This window comes from Tiliqua scincoides, chromosome 5, assembly GCF_035046505.1.
Source record: "Tiliqua scincoides isolate rTilSci1 chromosome 5, rTilSci1.hap2, whole genome shotgun sequence".
NCBI lineage: Eukaryota > Metazoa > Chordata > Lepidosauria > Squamata > Scincidae > Tiliqua > Tiliqua scincoides.
The window spans coordinates 16178950-16202429 of NC_089825.1; the positions used below are offsets into that span (position 1 = coordinate 16178950).

Here is a 23480-nt window from a genome sequence, read left to right on the forward strand (position 1 = left end):
AGTAAAACAAATAATTAAATAAGCAGAAGCCAGCCCTGTTCCACCAAGTGAATTTCCTCTATAGCCTGCCTGCAATAACACCCCCCTCCAAAACCAGTAAGGTTTTCAGACCTACCCAGTGCCCAGTTCACTTGAAGAACTTCTGTTTAAACCAGACCACTGTCATGATCCACCTGGCTTTGCAAGTCTCAAAAAGGTTCACCTTATCAGCTGAAGCTTCTTTTTGATCCTTTTTAGTAGGGGGGGGAGGGCTGCCTTCTGCAGCACTTGTTTAGCTCTAGGTGCATAGGACCAGGACCATTCTGGTAGCCTTGCACTCTCCTTCACCTGATCTTCCACACCAGCCAAGATACGTTTGCTTACTCACGAGTAAATTCTACCCTAAGGCTTAGTTTCGCTTTCCATAGGGCTCAATACATTCATCTGCTTGGAGGGAGGGACTTCCTTCTCAGGTGTTTTTGGGGGCTGCATTCATTGGATCAGGACCATTCAGGTGTTGTTGGATTCCTTTCAACCTGCCCTTTCCAATGGACTAAGACAAGTTCACCTACTCACGAGTAAACACGCAATACGGCTCACTTTCACTTTCCATAGGGATCCATGCATTTTTGTTCTCCAGTTTTTTGGCCATAACGTTTTATAGAAAGGAGATATTTCACTTGGGGTTTTTGCATTGCATTCCACTCAAAATTCCGCATCCAACAGTATATAATATGTTGGGGTTACTCCTGAACACCACAATTTTAGCGCGTTACCCCCTAGCGACACCACTGATTATACCTCCCAAACACGACCAGAAGTTGCTGATGTACACCAGAAGTGACATCCAGACATCTGGTTGCATCCAGACAGGCTGGTACAGTCCCCTGATGAATCACTGCAGCACTGTAACCCTGGCCCCTCTGCCTCCCTCAGATATAATTATCCATTGATTTTGGCATCTGATGGGGGTCATGGAACCGATTCACCATGGATACTGAGGCCCAGTATATCAAACTATATGCTCTTGCTATGTACAACAGAAATAAACAAAATCACTCTGCAATTCTTATATAACCTGAAAGTGTAATCTTTACTCAGTGGCTTCTCTCAAAACATTTTTGCCAAAACAGATCAGCAATCCCAAGTACATATACCTGGAAGTAAGCTCTAATGAACAAAATGGAACTTATGGTCGAGTAAACACGTATAGGGTTGTGTTTTTTATTAAGCTTGGCCAGTGAGCCCCAAACGCAGCCAAAACATTTGGTTATCAATTAGTCACAAAACTGTCATTCAGTGTTTCTAGTTAGGGGATTCAGAATGAAAGCTAAGGCACTACTCTTACCAGTTTCACTGTCTGGCTGGAGAGATGCAAGTGTTTGCAGTTGTTCTAGATCTTTCCGGTTTGAATCCAGCTTTTCTTGCAAAACTCTTTTTCTCTCAGATAACACATGTAGTTTCATTTCTACAAGGAAATGCCTCAGAATCATCATATACTGACATTTTTAAGTTGACTTTAAATGTTTGATAGCATACGGCCAGTGTTCTCCTTAAGCTGCATGGCATGGCGGTGCAGTTCTCAACCAAGCTCTGTGCAGCATAGAGCTTGGTTGAATTGGAAGTCTGTGATGATGTAATAACATAATCAACAAACATTGGGAAGACACTGCCACACCACAGTGTAGCAAATGAAAGGCTCCGTGCAGCTGTGCCAATTTTTTGAGGGAAGACTGCATGTGACTTCTTGAAATAAAGACTCATTGGGTTGAATCCTAAGTTTAGTTAGTTATAACTACATTTAGGATCCAGCCCACTGAACTTAGGACTTACTTCTGAGTAAATATAGACAGAATTGAGTTACATGGACTTCACCATAACAAACAATCTTCTCATTTCTAATCCATTTATATTCTTTAAAAATAGGAATCTTCTTACCAAGTAGGTTAAACAGTGCATACTAATGGTCAAACCATGTGTAAAAGGGTATTTATCTTACTTTGGGTATAAGCAGGAAAACAAATATCTTCTTTATCTTCAGTCATTAACCAGAGCCACTCCATGGGCAATGTTGCTCTGTGCGGGGCAGGAACGGTCTGGGAGTCAAGAGCCCAGCATGTGAAGTCACAAGTTCCAACTGGCCCTGCCTTGTCCCGACACAGTGGGCTAACCCATATGTATGGAATGCCCCTCCTCCATCAGGGAATATGCATTCCCCACAGACTAAGTGAAAGCAGAACAATGGATGTACACACCTGGAAGTCTGCTTTCTTCTTCAAAGCCAAGAGTATAAGCCTGTGCCCTTTGCAGAGCCTGTTGATTTGTTTCTAAATTAGCAGTCAATAACTTTCTTTGTTCTGTTAGTTCTTTTATCTTATCAGCTGTGGAAACAGAAACACTTTGTACATTTAGTGCAAATTTTGTGGGAAATTACATAATTCAAACTGAATAACATTATAAATAAAGTTATGTATCCCAAACAACTGTAACAAAAAACAGTGAAACAATACTAATGTACAATATTCATTCGTTCAAATAAGCTTCACTTGATTATGTTAAGCTCTGAAAGTGAATTACAGTCCAGAAAAAATTAGTAAGATGCAAGCCTCAAAACTAAGTAAGAAAGACCCATATAGTATCCCCTGTAATCTTGGGATAGAGCACTTGTTCACATCCCAAGGCTGCAACAGCTGCAAGATATATGAAGAGCAAGAAACACAAACTTCACCAAGTAATGGTTATTATATATGTTGAAAAGGAAATTGTTTACCTGTAAATCCTGATCTTTAGAAGTGACAGGGGGGGGGCAGTTATACCTGGGATAGTATATTCTCTTGGTTACAGCCAGGGACAAATTGCAAAGTAGCGTGGGGCAAGGCTATCCAGCTTACCAGATCAAGTTCAAAAATTCAAAGCCCCTCAGTTCCACATGGACAGCAAGAGAGGCCATGCAAAGAATAGAGGGTTATGGTGCAACTAGTAAAATGCCCATCATTTTGGAAGACTAGCACTTTTTAGAAATCCTGTGCCCCAAGGGAAATCCTATACACCCATGGGATCCTTACCAGTGGAGGCCAGGTCATCAGGTATCAGAAGTGGTGGGTAGGTTTTGCACCATTGCAAGCTGCACGGTTTAGGGATCGAATCCTGAACCCACAGTGCCAGCCCTTCGCCGGCACTAAGTGTCGCAAACATGCCATAAAGTATGCCCATGACACTCAGTGTTGGGTAAGTACTGGTACCCACTCAGCGCCAGACCAGAGGCCCACTATAAAGCATGCCCATGACACTCAGTGTTAGGTAAGTGCTGGCACCAGCTCAGCGCCAGACCAGACCAGAGGCCGCTGTACACCAACCAGAGCAAGGGATGAGCTCCAGGTGGCAGAGAGGTTGAACAGGGCAGGGGCGAGGCATTCTGGGGCAGGGGGAGGGACCAGGGTAGGAGGGGGTGCGGAAGAGGGAGGGAGCAGAGCTCTGCCGAATCCAGAACCCTGTGTCGCTCCAGGGCCTCTCAACTCTGCACCGGCAAAATAGCTGGCGCAGATTTGAGTAGCCCCATTGCAGGACATGGGCCTTTCACCAAGGGAAGGAGACACCAGCAGCTGCTCAGCATGCAGCGGCAGCCATTTTGAGGCTGCTTCTCCTCTGGGCACCAAGCAGCTCAGGATTGCAGGTGTCCTAAAGTGCAACATTAAATTATTCACAGCCTTTCACTTTATGGAAAGGTGTGAGGGTTAAGTCCTGTGTTGAGGGTTAAGTCCTTCTCTTGCTCTTGGAGAATGTAATGGTCTGGGGTGATGGCCAGGTATGCCCAATCTCAACTGTGTCCCAAACTTGAGCCAATTTACCATGGAAAACAATGGGAGTTACTGAAAACTAAGCCACTATTGTCTCCCTCCCCACCCTTCAGCTGCTTATACCCACCCTCAGTACTGTTTTTGGTTTAACATTAGAGTAATTTCGGAACTGGCTTTATTTATATGAAGATTGTACTTACCAGGCACACTGCCTGGTTGGATGGCTTCAAGAGCCTGGGCTTCTTGCAATTCCTTCAGGTTTGATTCCAGGCCTGCAAGCAAGGAACTTCTCTTCTTCGAGAGCTCATTTATTTTCTTCTCTACAGATTTAAAAATATTTTAAATGCTCTCAGAGAAAAATAATTATATGCAAATTCTGATCCATGTACAAGTCTATTATTAAGTTCTAAAAGTTAAAACTGCAGTTCTGAAGAAGAGCAAGAAAACTCATCACAGATATATCTTTTCTGTGATGGATCATGAACAGCACAAAACAAAAATCAGAAGTGCATCCAGCAAAAACAGCACAAGTTCAAGTTCAAAAAAAAAATTGGCAAATGTGACAACATTTTTAGTTCAGTCACATATTTTATTCATGAATAAATATGCGTGCTCATGTTCAATTCCCCACTATTAATTTTAAGCTGGAAAACAACCAGCAGTTATTCACTGTTCACTCACCAATCTAGAACCAAATGAAGAAATATCATGGAGTGAACGCCCTCTTGCAGACAGAAATAATAGATTACCAGCCCAATTCTGAATTTCTTGGCACCTGCTGGAGCAGCGGCACCAAAGTGGCTACTGCTGTAACCAGCAGGTGCCAAGAAGCCGCTGGGAGCCTCCTCGGGGAATGGGACTTTTGGCCCCTTCCAAAGAAAGCCCCAAGCTCTGTAATGAGGTTCTCAAGTCCGCACTGGCTATTGAGAGACTGTGCAGACTTGAGAGATTCTGTGTCGGGCTTTAACAGAGTTAAATCAGAGCAGAGCTCTTCTAGTCCCACCCCTCACACCCTGGTTCCACTTCTCATCATTCTGGAATTTTAATGCTGTTTAGAGGGAAGTTAATCCCTCTAGTTAATATTAACCCAGCCCAAACAAAAAACATGTTGGATTTAAAACTGATTTTGTCCCAAATCACTCTGAACTGGCTTAAATATAAGAACTTAAATTGAACTGGGCATTGGGTAGGGTTGAAAACCTTATGATGTTTTTATTTTGGGGGGGGAGGGGGTTTGAGGTTTTTGCAGGCAGGCTACAGAGAGAATTCACATGGTGGAACAGGACTGACTTCCCCATCTCATCTCCCCTTATTTATTTGTTTTACTTTAATTTATTACTAATTATTCAAGTTAATTAATTAATTTATAGCCTATCTATCTAGGGAAAATGGCACAATTTCAGAGCTTGCTGCATTCTCAGGGAAGCACTTCCTGCTTGACGATGTCACTTTCAACTATAACATCACTTCCAGGTTTCTGACATCACTTCTGGTGGGTCCCGGACAGATTGCCATTCTAAAACGTAAGTCCTGGTGTTAAAAGTTTGAGAACCACCACTGCACTGGACGAATAAAGTAAGAAGCAGTGTGCCTGATTCAAGACCATGCAGTTAGATACAGGTATGCCCCCATATCTGCAGGTCTTCCATTCTGGACTCCCCAGTGGATTGCTGAAACCGTGGATATGGGCAAACCATCCCTGTGGTCCAGTGCTGTCCTCCAGTACTATAATCCCAATCCAGTTCTGGGCCCTCATGACTGCTTTTAAATGAAATGGAAAGAGATGGAAGATGCAATCATGGATCTCCAATATCTTAGCTAACCCTTACACTATTAAAAAACAAGTTCATTATATTTTGGATTAGATATACATCAAATACAGAAAGACTAAAGTTCTTGCATTTTGTAACCTCATCCCAATTATATAAATGGATGCATAGCCAACCTACTAAGCAAGTGAAGTGTTTCAAAAAAAATGTTGCCCGTTTTTATTAGGATTTTTTTTTTGTAATAATAAAAGCACTGAGCAACAATTCAAGATAGTCATTAACTATGATTGAAAGTATTATTAGATTCAAAAGGACTACAGAAAGCAATATAATTTATCCAGCTTTCAGGTCCATGCAGTCTTACTATGTAGGGAGCATAAAAAACAGACCTGTAGAGGCAGTATAAACCCACTGAGATATTAGATGTTTATTGTCCTGCCTCCCACTGCAGCTATTATATGATTAGAAGAAACACTAAAGTATTAATGATGTTTCTAGCATCATGTTCTTTTGACTCTTAAGAGTCAAAATAACATGATACTAGAAACATCATTAATCCTTAAATCTTTCTTCTAACAATATAATAGCAGTACTGGGAGGCAGGACAATAAACATCAGGACCAAAGCACATAGGTAAAGGGTATTTAACCTTTTCTCTCTGTGTGATAATATCAACTGAAGCTGCAATCAGACCCAAGAGGTAGGCATATAGGACATTCTCTCCCACAGCAAGAAGCAGCTTCAGAGAAGGAGCAATTCTTGTTGGGATCAAAGTGCAGAAGGAAGGTGTAATACCACCTATCCACATGCTGCAGTCTTGATGCAGATTCACCACTCTAGTAGTTGCTATTGTACTGCTAAAAGATGGAAAGGCTAATTATACTTCAGATGTGTCAGATGCGCGATACCAGAAATTGTCTATTTAAACAATAGCAATCATGCCAAACAAATATTACATCTTGTAAGTTATTGCAATCTTTTATTATTGGAAATGCCCAGGCCAATAATCTCTTCATCATCCTCTGTAACGCATCTTCTGTAGCATAACTGCTTCTAGATCTCAAATCAAAAACATAACTGTCAGTTTCCTGATATAATCTCTGTTTTCTGGACCTGTTCCAATTTATGTTATTTCTTCTGCATTTACCATTCATGTCTTTTTCTGCAAAGGTGGCTTCAAGTGCTTTTGCACTTTGCAGATCCTGCAGATTTGTCTCTAGATTTGCAGCTATCAGTTCTCTTTGTTTCAGCAACTCCTTTACTTTGTTCTCTGTAGAAAGAGTAACATTTTAATGCAAACAATGGCTTTTACAACATAAAACATATGTGAAAGAAAGCAGTCTAAAAACAGAACTTGTCTTTCTAGTGCAGTTGACATGGTAGAGTTCTGCATATGTGCAGAGCCAACCATAAGAAACATCCAAAGCATTGTGGAGCATACTGTCCCTGCTTTAGCATGGGGAAAAATCATGCATACCATGTGCTCTGAGGATGGGAAGAAAATCCAGTCCTCAGTTCTGAAAGCCACCTCCAAAGTTCACACTGAGAGATGCAACAGTGGAAACTAGACCTAAGAGGAGACAGTCAGGGATCTGCACAGATGAAGAACTATAGTTATATGCAAGCAATGTATCCTTCTTTGGGGTCTCTGTGCAGTCATATGTAGTAGGGACTAGATGCTTTCCCTTATCTGAAGGCAGGTGCAGGTTGATCAGAGGATGTTCTGCAGAATTGTGAGCTCAAATGAGGCATCAGCTCACAACCTCATTTCCAGGGAATCATGCTTCAGCACCACAAGGCCTCTGGTAGCAGATGAACAACCTGCAGTCTGCCGGGAATAATGCAATATAATGCAATAATGCAACATATTCATAAATATATTTAAGAATTTAAGTGTTTCTTAAATATTTTTGTTCTTAAGCATTTAAAGAAGTGTTTCTCAAACTGTGGGTCGGGACCCACTAGGCGAGCCAAGTTCCGGTGGGTCCCATTCATTTTAATATTTTATTTTTAATATATTAGACTTGATGCTACCATGGTATCTGACTGCATTTGGGGAATTGTTACAGACCTGTACTTTTAACAAGCTGCTATGTATATTCTTTTAACAATGATAGTAAATGGAACTTACTCCTGGGTAAGTGTGGGTTGGATTGCAGCCTAGGATGGTTAAAAATTTTCCTGTTTGATGATGTCACTTCTAGTCATGACATCACTTCCAGTGGGTCCTGACAGATTCTCATTCTAAAAAGTGTGTTCCAGTGCTAAATGTGTGAGAACTACTGATCTAAAGTTTATTGTATGGCTCTTATGATGAGTAAGGTTAGCCACCCCTGTCATAGACCTTACATTTGCTGGAAATACTGGCTTGATGAATAAGAATTCAGATAATGCTGAACATGCAGAAACCAAAGAGAAAGGGGGCTTTGATACTATGCCATTTATTTATTTAAGTAATATATGGTTATTGTATTTTCCATTAGAATGTGTACTACGTGACCAACGATGTACAAAACACCTTAGCACCTTGAAGTGGGCCAACAGCTGTAAAAAGTTGATGTGAGCTTTCCTCTGTTGCATCGTCCAAGCACTACTGATTTCAATAGAGCTAGAGAGGAAGCCTCTAGCTTCCTGCCTTACATCAATAGTAATTCTTCTGAATGCTGTTTTAGGATAAAAGGGTATAATCTCAGAGGAATTGATTGGAGGAGTCCTCTACTACTGGGAATACAGGATTTTGTCAGAATGACTAGCAGTTCACATTGAGGCCTAAATAAAGTAGAATCCTCAAGTTTGGATATCCCTTGGTAGAGGTTATTTGATCTAAAATTCTTGGATCTGGAATGAAGGTTAGAATGGTGATTTCTTGATATAGTGCAGGGGTGTCAAACTCATTTCATACGGAGGGCCACACAGCATTCATGACGCCTGCTGAGCGCTGGAAGTGATGTCATTAGGCAAGAAGTGATGTCATTAAACAGGTCATAACCAAAAATAAACACTTTTTTCTCACTTTGGAACTCATTAGCTGCAAATGGCAGAAGAGCAAATATACAAACCTTGATCATATTTCAAGATATGGGAGAGCCCAATTTTCATGTGGGCTGCCCTTTCAGCAGTAACACTTCAGCACTACTCAGCAGCTGAAAGCCTGAGGGCCACATAAAAAGCTTCCATGGGCCGCATCCGGCCCCTGGGCCTTATGTTTGACACCCATGATACAGGGAATAAGAAATATGACGCTCTGATGACTCCATTCTGGGACAAACAAAAGGATAAGATTGTAAAGTCATTTTTTGGGTTCATTTTTCATTTAAGGTGGTGGTGTTTTTTCTTTTGTATATAGTCTACATTTTCTGTTCTTAATGCTGCTTTTTAAACATTTAAAGAATTTGCAGAAAAGAAGGGAAATGTTCTTTTCTTTCATCCAGTTTTATCAATACTGTTTGGTTTGTGTTGCTTTTCATTGTTTATTGTTTGTTAATTATTGCATTTTATGTCTTTTGCAAGCTGCCTTGGCTGCCCCATTATGGGAGGAAAGGAGGGATAAAAATATTTTAAATAGAATAAATAAATAAAAGATTATAGTCTTTGATTGGGACCAGAAGAAAAGATGCTACATGTGACCAATGACAGCCCTGCTATCCACAAAGGATCCATTCCAGAACACTCCATGATTAAGTGACATCACGGATACCAGAGAACACCCCCTATCCAGAGGCAAAGGGAGCTCTGCTCACCTCTGGATGGGGCGTGCACAGGTGGCACACACAGGGGGTTCCGTGGAACTGATCTCTGGATATGTGAAACCACAGACACGAGATTCATTAATATGGGTTCCCCTGGTACACTAAATAAAGAGAAGATAGCGATACCATAGTCTTTCGAGACTGAAGGTTGCCAACAACCAACCTTGTGCATTTGTTTCAGCAAGGTGAACATTTAGTAGACATTTCTTAAACACATAAATGACAGTTCTGTACTTACCATTCATTTCAGATGGCTCGGTAGCAGCAAGAGCCTGGGCTTTTTGCAAATTTTTCATATTTAAATCCAAGCTTGCAAGTAATTGACTTCTTTTTTCTGACAACTGATTAATTTCCTGGTCTAAAAAAAGCCAAGAATTTTGACTCAACACTAGAAACAATGTACTTGTGTTACCTACTGTGCTGTGTGAACAAGCCACTATTATGCACTACTCATTTATATTTACACAATGAAAATTTGGCCTTCATAGATGGACAGTTGCAATTCAATTGCTACATTTACATAATGATCAGAGAAGGCCAAAACAGAACATACTTCAAGAAGTTTAGAGCCAATCTACACAACATAATCACAAAGTACTTTAAAATTAATCCCCTGTGAATAATTCCCAATAATTAAATTAAATTATTAAATAATTTAAATTATTAATAATAATTAAATTAAATTATTGGGATTAAATTAACTGTGAGCCAAATCCTGAGTTTTGCGTGCCAGCTTACCGCCAGTGCCCATTGTTGCAAATGTGCCATAAGGCACATTTGTGAGCCCTAATGCTGGGCAAGTGCCCGTGCTAGCCCTAGCGCCGGGCAGGCGCCTGGCCTCCACCGCTTGGCGGTCGCAGAGACCACTGAACAGTGGAGAGGAAAGCGGGGGCGTGGGGGAGGCAGGGAAGAAGCATTCTAAGGAGGGGGTAAGCAGGCTGAGGGCAGGGAGGAGGCATGATGGGGAGTTGGGAGACAGGGAGAGGGCGGGGGGAGGTGTGCTGGGGGAGGGAACGGGGAGGGAGGGAGGCAGGACTAGTGGAGCATTGCTCCACTGTATCCTGACCCTCCATGTCAGACTTGGTGCCTGACACAAAGGTTCTTGCCTTTACCTGGGGAAAGGGGACGAAAGTCCCCTTCTCCTGAGGTGCCACCTGCGGCTGCCTTGGGTGCACAGGATGCGGTGGCAGCAGTTTTCAGTGCTGCCACAGTCGCGTGCCCTGGGAGCTCAGGATTGGACTCTGTATCTATTTAAAAAAGTACTTCCCAAACTCCTCCAAGGGAGTTGGGAGCACAGCAAGGGCCCAATCCTATCCAATTTTGCAGTGCTGGTGCAACTGTGCCAATGGAGCATGCACTGCATCCTGTGGTGGGGAGGCATTCATAGAGCCCTCCTCAAGGTATTGGAACATTTGTTCCCTTACCTCGGGGCTGCACTGCAGCTGCACCAGTGCTAGAAAATTGGATAGGATTGGGCCCTAAGTTGATGCGGTAGAGAGGTAAGGCAACAACACAATCCCCAGGATCGCGCTGATGCCATGGACAGGAGGGGAGTGTTCTACTTACCTGCAGCCAGTACTATATTCAAGGGAAGGTTCGGGGAGTGTGAGGAGCCCTCCGCAGGGTTTGACTGCAAAAGTGTTTAAAAAAGAGGAAAAAAGCACTTTGGGTTTTCATGAGGAAAATGGAAGTGCCCATTTTTCTTTTTTTTATATACTTTTACAGAAACGACAAGCCGTGTGGAGGTCTACCTGCAATACCGCCCCAGACAACCCAGAACCGCAGTGCTGCCTGCAGGTAGGTAGAAAACTACACTCCCTTCCCCAGCAATGCTATCCTGGGGATCACATTTCAGCCTTCCCCAATACCCGCCCCTTAAAGGGACATTGACTAGTGCTTCCCAGGCTGGTGGATTGTGACACACCAGATTGGGAACCACTGATTTAAAAAACAGCAATCATGCCAAACAAATATTACATCTTGTAAGTTATTGTCCTGTTTTATTATTAGAAATACCCAGGCCAATGTTTTTCTATTCATTATCTTCTGTAACATAACAGCTTCTAGATCTTGAACAACAAACATAACTGTCAATTTCATGACATAATCCTTTTTGGGGGATCTGTTGCACATTATGTTTTTTCTTCTGCATTTACCATTCTTGTCTTTTTCTGCTAAGGTGTCTTCAAGAGCTTTTGCACTTCGTAGATCCTGCAGATTTGCCTCTAGTTTTGCAACTATCAGTTCTCTTTGTTGTAGCAACTCCTTTACTTTGTTCTCTGAAGAAAGAGTAACATTTTAATGCAAACAATGGCTTTTAAATAACACCTCAGCATAAAACATATGTGAAGGAACGCAGTCTAAAAACAGAACTTGTCTGTGTAGTGCACATCATACACATGGCAGTATTCTACATATGTGCAAAGCCAACCCTCATAGACCTCCAAAGAGACTATGCCACTTATTTCTTTATGGAATACATGAGTACTGTATTGTCCACTAGAATATGTAAAACATGACCTTCAAAGATGATACAAAAGGTCTTAGCACTTTGAAGACGGCCAACAATACTAAAAAGCTGATCTGAGCTTTACTCTGTTGTATCATCCAAGCACTACTGATTTCAAAAGAGCTAGATTGGAACTCCACATCAACAATACTTGTTCTGAATAGATTTTTGAAATAAAGGGGTATACTCTCAAAGGGATTAATTGGGACTACATTGCTGGGAATGTAGGATTTAGTCAGAATGGTAGGATTTAGTCAGAATGTCTAGCAGTTCACATTCAAAATCCACATCAGGCTGCAATACTAACAGAAACCATCTGTGTAGAACCCTCAAGTTTAGATATACCAATAAGAGGACTACCTTGGAAGATGCTATTTGACCTAAAATTCCTGAATCTGACGTGCAGGTGATACCTAGAAATCTGTAATAAGAAACCATATGGGCTGACCCTTCAATTCTGGGATAACCAGTGGGTAAGATCTCAAGGCCATGCACAGGTGGCACGCACAGGTGGCATACACACAGGGTTCCATGGACCTGAGCTGTGCATAACTGAAACCACGGACATGAGATTCTTTAATACAGGGTCCCCCAGTATGCTAAATAAAGAGAAGATACCTGGGGCATTTGCTTCAGCAATGTGCAGATTTAGTAGACATTTTTTAAACAGATAAATGACAGTATTGGACTTACCATTCATTTCAGATGGCTCGGTAGCTGCAAGGGCCTGGGCTTGTTGCAAATTTTTCATATTTACATCCAAGTTTGCAAGCAATTTCTTTCTTTTTTCTGACAACTGATTAAGTTTCGTCTCTAAAAAACCCAATAATTTTTGAGTCAACACTAGAAAAATGCACTTGTGTTAACTGTTGTGCAATGTGAACTAACCACTATTATGTACTACTTATTTATATTTACAAAATGAAAATTTGGCCTTCACAGATGGATACTTGCAATTCTGTTCTGTTACATTTGCCTAATGTCCAGAGAAGGCCAAAACAGAATACGCGTCAAGATGCTTAGAGCCAATCTACACAACATGACTACAAAGTGCTTCAAAATTAATCCCCATGACACCAGTGTCTATACAAAGAAAAGTTTGTCTGTGTATGTTCACCATATACTATGCCACTATCAACACTCTGCAGGGAAGATATGGGGAGAAGGAAAGAAATTCACTTGATACACATGACAATCTGATGCATAAGAGCTGTTCCTTATATGAATTTATTGCCTTAATGAGTCATTAAAGTAACCTCTTCCAAGTCATGGATATTTAAGGTGCACCATTCTGACTTTCAGTGTGAACACCTTTAACGTTGTGATACACATACTTAATTTCCCCCTTTTGGGGATCATTTCTACCCTCCAGGGGCTTGTGTGATACCCCAGCCTTCTAAATTAAGCAGCGGGGCATCTGGCTACCTCCCAAAATTATATCTATTTAAACAATAGCAATCATGCCAAAGAAATTTTACATCTTGTAAGTTATTCCACTTTGTTATTATTGGAAATGCTGAGGCCAATGTTTTTCTATTCATCACATTCTGTAACACATCTTCTGTAGCATAACTGATTCTAGATCTCAAATGACAAACATAATTGTCAATTTCCTGATATAATCTCTTTTGTGGACCTGTTCCACTTTATGCTATTTGGTCTGCATTTACCATTCTTGTCTTTTTCTGCTAAGATGGCTTCAAGGGCTTTTGCACTTTGCAGATCCTGCAGATTTGCCTCCAGTTTTGCAACTATCAGTTCTCTTTGTTGCAGCAACTCCTTTACTTTGTTCTCTGTAGAAAGAGTAACATTTTAATGCAAACAATGGATTTTAAATAACACCTCAGCATAAAACTTATGTGAAGGAAAGCAGTCTAAAAACAGAACTTGTCTGAGTAGTGCAGGTACACATGGTGGAGTCCCACATATCTGCAGAGCCACCCTCAGAAACCTTCAAAGAGACTATGCCACTTATTTGTTTATGGAATACTTGATTCTGTATTGTCCATTCGAATATGTACTACATGACCCTTCAAAGATGAAACAAAAGGTCTTAGCACTTTGAAGATGGCCAACAGGACTAAAAAGTTGATGTGAGCTTTCCTCTGTTGCATCATCCAAGCACTACTGATTTCAATGGAGCTAGATTGGAACTCCACATCAACAGTAATTGTTCTGAATAGATTTTTGGAATAAAAGAACTTATTCTCAAAGGGGTTGACTGGACTCCATTGCTGGGAATGTAGGATTTAGTCAGACTGACAGCAGTTCACATTCAAAATGCACATCAGGCTGCAATACTAAGAAAAATCATCTGTGTCGAAGCCTCAAGTTTAGATATGCCAATAAGAGGACTGCCTTGGAAGATGCTATTTGACCTAAAATTCCTGAATTTGACATGCAGGTGATACCTGGAAATCTGTAATAAGAAACCATATGGGCTGACCCTTCAATTCTGGGATAACCAGAGGGTAAGATCTCAAGGCCATGCACAGGTGGCACGCACAGGTGGCATACACACAGGGCTCCATGGACCTGAGCTGTGCATAACTGAAACCATGGACATGAGATTCTTTAATACAGGGTCCCCCAGTACGCTAAATAAAAAGAAGATACCTGGGGCATTTGCTTTAGCAATGTGCAGATTTAGTAGACATTTTTTAAACAGATAAATGACAGTATTGGACTTACCATTCATTTCAGATGGCTCGGTAGCTGCAAGGGCCTGGGCTTGTTGCAAATTTTTCAAATTTACATCCAAGTTTGCAAGCAATTTCTTTCTTTCTTCTGACAACTGATTAATTTTCCTCTCTAAAAAACCAAAAATTTTGAGTCAACACTAGAAAAAATGCACTTGTTTTAACTGCTGTGCAATGTGAACTAACCACTATTATGTACTACGTTTTTATAGTTACAAAATGAAAATTTGGCCTTCACAGATGGACACTTGCAATTGGTTTCTGTTACATTTGCCTAATGTCCAGAGAAGGCCAAAACAGAATACGCGTCAAGATGCTTAGAGCCAATCTACACAGCCTGACTACAAAGTGCTTCAAAATTAATCCCCATGACACCAGTGTCTATACAAAGAAATGTTTGTCTGTGTATGTTCACCATATACTATGCCACTATCAACACTCTGCAGGGAAGATACTTAATTTCCCCCTTTTGGGGACCATTTCTACCCTCCAGGGGCTTGTGTGATACCTCAGCCTTCTAATTAAGCAGCGAGGACATCTGGCTACCTCCCAAAATTATATCTATCATGCCAGAGAAATTTTACATCTTGTAAGTTATTCTACTTTCTTATTATTGGAAATGCTGAGGCCAATGTTTTTCTATTCATCACATTCTGTAGCACATCTTCTGTAGCATAAACGATTCTAGATCGCAAACGACAAATATAATTGTCAATATTCTGATATAATCTCTCTTTTGTGGACCTGTTCCATTTTATGCTATTTGGTCTGCATTTACCATTCTTGTCTTTTTCTGCTAAGGTGGCTTCAAGGGCTTTTGCACTTTGCAGATCCTGCAGATTTGCCTCTAGTTTTGCAACTATCAGTTCTCTTTGTTTCAGCAACTCCTTTACTTTGTTCTCTGTTGAAAGAGTAAGATTTTAATGCAAACAATGGATTTTAAATAACACCTCAACATAAAACTTATGTGAAGGAAAGCAGTCTAAAAACAGAATTTGTCTGAGTAGTGCAGGTACACATGGTAGAGTCCCACATATCTGCAGAGCCACCCTCAGAAACCTTCAAAGAGACTATGCCACTTATTTGTTTATGGAATACTTAGTTCTGTATTGTCCATTCAAATATGTACTCCATGACCCTTCAAAGATGAAACAAAAGGTCTTAGCACCTTGAAGATGGCCAACAACAAGAACAAAAATTGACATAGTGGGCATAACGGAAACCTGGTGGAATGCGGAGAATCAGTGGGATACCGCAATCCCGGGCTATAACTCTACAGGAGGGACAGGCAGGGGCGTGTTGGAGGTGGGGTGGCCCTTTATGTTAAGGAAGGGATAGAATCCAGCAAAGTAGAGATTGAAGGTGGGTCCGACTTCACCGTAGAATCTCTGTGGGTTAAATTACCAGGCATGTGCAGCGATGTAATACTGGGGGCGTGCTATCGTCCTCCAGACCAGAAATCGGATGGGGACCTTGAAATGAGGAAACAGATCAGGGAGGTGACAAGGAGGGACAGGGTTGTAATCATGGGGGACTTCAATTATCCTCATATTGACTGGGTCAATTTGTGTTCTGGTCACGATAAGGAAACCGGATTTCTTGACGTGCTAAATGACTGTGGCTTAGATCAGCTAGTCACGGAGCCCACCAGAGGACAGGTGACTCTGGATTTAATTTTGTGCGGTACGCAGGACGTGGTTAGAGATGTAAACGTTACTGAGCCATTGGGGAACAGTGATCATGCTGCGATCCGTTTTGACGTGCACATTGGGGGAAGAATACCAGGCAAATCTCTAACAAAAACCCTTGACTTCCGACAGGCGGACTTCCCCCAAATGAGGAGGCTGGTTAGAAGGAGGTTGAAAGGGAGGGTAAAAAGAGTCCAATCTCTCCAGAGTGCATGGAGGCTGCTTAAAACAACAGTAATAGAGGCCCAGCAGAGGTGTATACCGCAAAGAAAGAAGGGTTCCACTAAATCCAGGAGGGTGCCCGCATGGCTAACCAGCCAAGTTAGAGAGGCTGTGAAGGGCAAGGAAGCTTCCTTCCGTAAATGGAAGTCTTGCCCTAATGAGGAGAATAAAAAGGAACATAAACTGTGGCAAAAGAAATGTAAGAAGGTGATACAGGAGGCCAAGAGAGACTATGAGGAACGCATGGCCAGCAACATTAAGGGGAATAATAAAAGCTTCTTCAAATATGTTAGAAGCAGGAAACCCGCCAGAGAAGCGGTTGGCCCTCTGGATGGTGAGGGAGGGAAAGGGGAGATAAAAGGAGACTTAGAAATGGCAGAGAAATTAAATGAGTTCTTTGCATCTGTCTTCACGGCAGAAGACCTCGGGCAGATACCACTGCCCGAACGGCCCCTCCTGACCGAGGAGTTAAGTCAGATAGAGGTTAAAAGAGAAGATGTTTCAGACCTCATTGATAAATTAAAGATCAATAAGTCACCGGGCCCTGATGGCATCCACCCAAGGGTTATTAAGGAATTGAAGAATGAAGTTGCAGATCTCTTGACTAAGGTATGCAACTTGTCCCTCAAAACGGCCACGGTGCCCGAAGATTGGAGGATAGCAAATGTCACGCCTATTTTTAAAAAGGGAAAGAGGGGGGACCCGGGAAACTATAGGCCGGTCAGCCTAACATCCATACTAGGTAAGATGGTGGAATGCCTCATCAAAGATAGGATCTCAAAACACATAGACGAACAGGCCTTGCTGAGGGAGAGTCAGCATGGCTTCTGTAAGGGTAAGTCTTGCCTCATCAACCTTATAGAATTCTTTGAAAAGGTCAACAGGCATGTGGATGCGGGAGAACCTGTGGACATTATATATCTGGACTTTCAGAAGGCGTTTGACACGGTCCCTCACCAAAGGCTACTGAAAAAACTCCACAGTCAGGGAATTAGAGGACAGGTCCTCTCGTGGATTGAGAACTGGTTGGAGGCCAGGAAACAGAGAGTGGGTGTAAATGGGCAATTTTCACAATGGAGAGAGGTGAAAAGCGGTGTGCCCCAAGGATCTGTCCTGGGACCGGTGCTTTTCAACCTCTTCATAAATGACCTGGAGACAGGGTTGAGCAGTGAAGTGGCTAAGTTTGCAGACGACACCAAACTTTTCCGAGTGGTAAAGACCAGAAGTGATTGTGAGGAGCTCCAGAAGGATCTCTCCAGACTGGCAGAATGGACAGCAAAATGGCAGATGCGCTTCAATGTCAGTAAGTGTAAAGTCATGCACATTGGGGCAAAAAATCAAAACTTTAGATATAGGCTGATGGGTTCTGAGCTGTCTGTGACAGATCAGGAGAGAGATCTTGGGGTGGTGGTGGACAGGTCGATGAAAGTGTCGACCCAATGTGCGGTGGCAGTGAAGAAGGCCAATTCTATGCTTGGGATCATTAGGAAGGGTATTGAGAACAAAACGGCTAGTATTATAATGCCGTTGTACAAATCAATGGTAAGGCCACACCTGGAGTATTGTGTCCAGTTCTGGTCGCCGCATCTCAAAAAAGACATAGTGGAAATGGAAAAGGTGCAAAAGAAAGCGACTAAGATGATTACGGGGCTGGGGCGCCTTCCTTATGAGGAAAGGCTACGGCGTTTGGGCCTCTTCACCCTAGAAAAGAGACGCTTGAGGGGGGACATGATTGAGACATACAAAATTATGCAGGGAATGGACAGAGTGGATAGGGAGATGCTCTTTACACTCTCACATAATACCAGAACCAGGGGACATCCACTAAAATTGAGTGTTGGGCGGGTTAGGACAGACAAAAGAAAATATTTCTTTACTCAGCGCGTGGTCGGTCTGTGGAACTCCTTGCCACAGGATGTGGTGCTGGCGTCTAGCCTAGACGCCTTTAAAAGGGGATTGGACAAGTTTCTGGAGGAAAAATCCATTATGGGGTACAAGCCATGATGTGTATGCGCAACCTCCTGATTTTAGGAATGGGTTAAGTCAGAATGCCAGATGTAGGGGAGGGCACCAGGATGAGGTCTCTTGTTATCTGGTGTGCTCCCTGGGGCATTTGGTGGGCCGCTGTGAGATACAGGAAGCTGGACTAGATGGGCCTATGGCCTGATCCAGTGGGGCTGTTCTTATGTTCTTATGTTCTTATGTAACAACACTAAAAAGTTGATGTGAGCTTTCCTCTTTTGCATCATCCAAGCATAGAATCTCAAAACGCATAGAAGAACAGGCATTGATGAGGGAGAATCATCATGGCTTCTGAAAGGGTAAGTCTTGCCTCACAAACCTTATAGAATTCTTTGAAAAGGTCAACAGGCATGTGGATGCGGGAGAACCCGTAGACCAGGGGTGCTCACACTTTTTTGGCTCGAGAGTTACTTTGAAACCCAGCAAGGCACGGAGATCTACCAGAGTTTTTTTTACAATGTTCGCGCCATCATAACATAACATTTATGTGTACAATGTATGTTGGTTTACCTTGAGCCCCACTGAGTATAACAGGACTTACTCCTGAGTAGACATGCCTAGGATTAGGCTGTGAGGCTGCAATCCTAGCCACACTTACCTGGGAGTAAGCCCCATTGAGTACAATGGGCCTTACTCTTAGCGTTTCCTCCCAGAGGCACCTGAAGGGGGGGGTTGCCACTCCGCGATCTACTCATTTTGCCTTGCGATCTACCGGTAGATCGCAATCCACCTACTGAGCACCCCTGCCGTAGTCATTATATATCTGGACTTTCAGAAGGCGCTTGACATGGTCCCTCACCAAAGGTTACTGAAAAAACTCCACAATCAGGGAATTAGAGGACAGGTCCTCTCCTGGATTGAGAACTGGCTGAAGACCAGGAAACAGAGAGTGGGTGTCAATGGGCAATTTTCACAATGGAGAGAAATGAAAAGCAGTGTGCCCCAAGGATCTGTCCTGGGACCAGTGCTCTTCAACCTCGTAAATGACCTTAAGACAGGGTTGAGCAGCGAAGTGGCTAAGTTTGCAGACGACACCAAACCTTTCTGAGTGGTGAAGACCAGAAGTGATTGTGAGGAGCTCAAGAAGGATCTCTCCAGACTGGCAGAACGGGCAGCAAAATGGCAGATGCGCTTCAATGTCAGTAAGTGTAAAGTCATGCACATTGGGGCAAAAAATCAAAACTTCACATATAGGCTGATGGGTTCTGAGCTGTCTGTGACAGATCAGGAGAGAGATCTTGGGGTGGTGGTGGACAGCTTGATGAAAGTGTCAACCCATAAGAACATAAGAACATAAGAACAGCCCCACTGGATCAGGCCATAGGCCCATCTGGTCCAGCTTCCTGTATCTCACAGCGGCCCACCAAATGCCCCAGGGAGCACACCAGATAACAAGAGACCTCATCCTGGTGCCCTCCCCTACATCTGGCATTCTGACTTAACCCATTCCTAAAATCAGGAGGTTGCGCATACACATCATGGCTTGTACCCCATAATGGATTTTTCCTCCAGAAACTTGTCCAATCCCCTTTTAAAGGCGTCTAGGCTAGACGCCAGCACCACATCCTGTGGCAAGGAGTTCCACAGACCGACCACGCGCTGAGTAAAGAAATATTTTCTTTTGTCTGTCCTAACCCGCCCAACACTCAATTTTAGTGGATGTCCCCTGGTTCTGGTATTATGTGAGAGTGTAAAGAGCATCTCCCTATCCACTCTGTCCATCCCCTGCATAATTTTGTATGTCTCAATCATGTCCCCCCTCAAGCGTCTCTTTTCTAGGGTGAAGAGGCCCAAACGCCGTAGCCTTTCCTCATAAGGAAGGTGCCCCAGCCCCGTAATCATCTTAGTCGCTCTCTTTTGCACCTTTTCCATTTCCACTATGTCTTTTTTGAGATGCGGCGACCAGAACTGGATACAATACTCCAGGTGTGGCCTTACCATCGACCCTACCTCAACCCTGTCTCCAGGTCATTTATGAAGAGGTTGAAAAGCACCGGTCCCAGGACAGATCCTTGGGGCACACCGCTTTTCACCTCTCTCCATTGTGAAAATTGCCCATTTACACCCACTCTCTGTTTCCTGGCCTCCAACCAGTTCTCAATCCTGTCCTCTAATTCCCTGACCTGTCCTCTAATTCCCTGACTGTGGAGTTTTTTCAGTAGCCTTTGGTGAGGGACCGTGTGAGGCGGCAGTGAAGAACGCCAATTCTATGCTTGGGATCATTAGAAAAGGTATTGAGAACAAAACTGCTAATATTATAATGCCGTTGTACAAATCGATGGTAAGGCCACACCTGGAGTATTGTGTCCAGTTCTGGTCGCCGCATCTCAAAAAAGACATAGTGGAAATGGAAAAGATGCAAAAGAGAGTGACTAAGATGATTACTGGGCTGGGGCACCTTCCTTATGAGGAAAGGCTACGGCATTTCGGCCTCTTCAGCCTAGAAAAGAGGTGCCTCGGGGGGACATGATTGAGACATATAAAATTATGCACAGGAAGGAAAGAGTGGATAGAGAGATGCTCTTTACACTCTCACATAACACCAGAACCAGGGGACATCTACTGAAATTGAGTGTTGGGAGAGTTAGAACAGACAAAAGAAAATATTTCTTTACTCAGCGTGTGGTTGGTCTGTGGAACTCCTTGCCACAGGATGTGGTGCTGGCGTCTAGCCTAGACGCCTTTAAAAGGGGATTGGACAAGTTTCTGGAGGAAAAATCCATTACTGGTTACAAGCCATGATGTGTATGTACAACCTCCTGATTTTAGAAACGGGCTATGTCAGAATGCCAGATGCAAGGGAGGGCACCAGGATGAGGTCTTTTGTTATCTGGTGTGCTCCCTGGGGCATTTGGTGGGCCGCTGTGAGATACAGGAAGCTGGACTAGATGGGCCTATGGCCTGATCCAGTGGGGCTGTTCTTATGTTCTTAAGCACTACTGATTTCAATGGAGCTAGACTGGAACTTCACATCAACAGTAATTGTTCTGAATGGTCTGTTGGAATAAAAAAGCTTATTCTCAAAGGGGTTGACTGGACTCCATTGCTGGGAATGTAGGATTTAGTCAGAATGACAGCAGTTCACATTCAAAATGCACATCAGGCTGCAATACTAAGAAAAACCATCTGTGTCGAAGCCTCAAGTTTAGATATGCCAATAAGAGGACTGCCTTGGAAGATGCTATTTGACCTAAAATTCCTGAATCTGACGTGCAGGTGATACCTGGAAATCTGTAATAAGAAACCATATGGGCTGACCCTTTAATTCTGGGATAACCAGAGGGTAAGATCTCAAGGCCATGCACAGGTGGCACGCACAGGTGGCATACACACAGGGCTCCACGGACCTGAGCTGTGCATAACTGAAACCACGGACATGAGATTCTTTAATACAGGGTCCCCCAGTACGCTAAATAAAGAGAAGATACCTGGGGCATTTGCTTCAGCAATGTGCAGATTTAGTAGACATTTTTTAAACAGATAAATGACAGTATTGGACTTACCATTCATTTCAGATGGCTCGGTAGCTGCAAGGGCCTGGGCTTGTTGCAAATTTTTCAAATTTACATCCAAGTTTGCAAGCAATTTCTTTCTTTCTTCTGACAACTGATTAAGTTTCCTCTCTAAAAAACCAAAAATTTTGAGTCAACACTAGAAAAAATGCACTTGTTTTAACTGCTGTGCAATGTGAACTAACCACTATTATGTACTACGTTTTTATAGTTACAAAATGAAAATTTGGTCTTCACAGACGGACACTTGCAATTCTGTTCTGTTACATTTACCTAATGTCCAGAGGAGGCCAAAACAGAATATGCTTCAAGATGCTTAGAGCCATTCTACACAACATGACTACAAAGTGCTTCAAAATTAATCTCCATGACACCAGTGTCTCTACAAAGAGATGCTTATCTCTGTAAGTTCACTATATACTATGCCATTATCAACACTCTGCAGGGAAGGTAAGGGGAGAAGAAATTACCATGCTTGTCTTTTTCTGCTAAGGTGGCTTCAAGAGCTTTTGCACTTTGCAGATCCTGCAGATTTGCCTCTAGTTTTGTAACTACCAGTTCTCTTTGTTGCAGCAATTCCTTTACTTTGTTCTCTGTAGAAAGAGTAACATTTTAATGCAAACAATGGCTTTTAAATAACACTTCAACATAAAACATATGTATGTGTTTATCTGGTCATGCTATAAGGCACGTTTGCGGGGCTTACCGCCGGGCTCCTGACGAAGCTGGTTCAGCTCCGGCGGGCACTGAACCAGCACGCGGCAGGCACCTTTGTTCCGCAGGTTTCTATGACCACCGGGTTGCAGAACGGGAAATGGAGGCATGGTCGGGGGCATGGGGGGAGGCGTTCAGGGGAGGGGGGAGGTGTGTCCGGGGGTGTGGGGGAGGTGCGTCAGGGGGTGGGGGAGAGGCGGATCTGTGGAGCTGAGCTCTGCAGGATCCAAGGCACTCGGGCAGGGCTGCTTGCCCTACATGAGTGCCTTCACTTTAGCAGCGACCAAACCGTCACCGCTAAAGTGAGTAGCCCCATTGTGGGGCTACTTCCCTTACCCGGAGGAAGGGGAGGAATGTCCCCTTCTTCCTAGGAGCCTCCTGTGGTAGCGCGGAAGGCTTTGGACCCAGCGGGAGCCCTTTGTGGAACTGCTGGGTCCCGCAGCTCTGGGTAGCTCAGGATTGGGCTATAAACCATTTCATCATGCGTAAAAATATTTAAGAATTTAAATGCTTCTTAAATATTGTGACTCTCAAACATCTAAAGTTTATTGTATGGCTCCTATGTTAAATGAGGTTGACCGCGCCTGTCATACACCTTACCATTGCTGGATTTACTTGCTTGATGAACAACAATTTGGATGATTTTGAATGTGCAGAAAACAAAAAAAAGTTTTGATACTAGGCCATTTATTTGTTTATGTAATCTGTGGCTATTGTATTGTCTATTAGAATATGTACTACATGACATTCAAAGATGTACAAAAGAGCACTCTGAAGAGGGCAAACAGCACTAAAAAGTTGATGTGAGCTTTCCTCTGTT

The 23480-nt window shown here is 42.9% G+C and overlaps 1 protein-coding gene across 1 annotated transcript in view; it reads right to left on the reverse strand.

Annotated features, from left to right (window-relative positions):
• The window catches only part of LOC136651305 (golgin subfamily A member 4-like), a 102076-nt gene extending 79306 nt beyond the window's left edge, over positions 1 to 22770 (reverse strand). Inside the window, exons 1-13 of the mRNA XM_066627574.1 lie at positions 22653 to 22770; positions 22417 to 22539; positions 21938 to 22057; positions 15281 to 15403; positions 14495 to 14614; positions 13474 to 13596; positions 12497 to 12616; positions 11451 to 11573; positions 9533 to 9652; positions 6693 to 6815; positions 3977 to 4096; positions 2235 to 2360; positions 1328 to 1447 (exon numbers count right to left, since the gene is read on the reverse strand). Coding sequence (XP_066483671.1) covers positions 1328 to 1447; positions 2235 to 2360; positions 3977 to 4096; positions 6693 to 6815; positions 9533 to 9652; positions 11451 to 11573; positions 12497 to 12616; positions 13474 to 13596; positions 14495 to 14614; positions 15281 to 15403; positions 21938 to 22057; positions 22417 to 22539; positions 22653 to 22770 — 1579 coding nt within the window. The remainder of the gene's footprint in view (positions 1 to 1327; positions 1448 to 2234; positions 2361 to 3976; positions 4097 to 6692; positions 6816 to 9532; positions 9653 to 11450; positions 11574 to 12496; positions 12617 to 13473; positions 13597 to 14494; positions 14615 to 15280; positions 15404 to 21937; positions 22058 to 22416; positions 22540 to 22652) is intronic.
• Between the last annotated feature and the right edge of the window lie 710 nt (positions 22771 to 23480).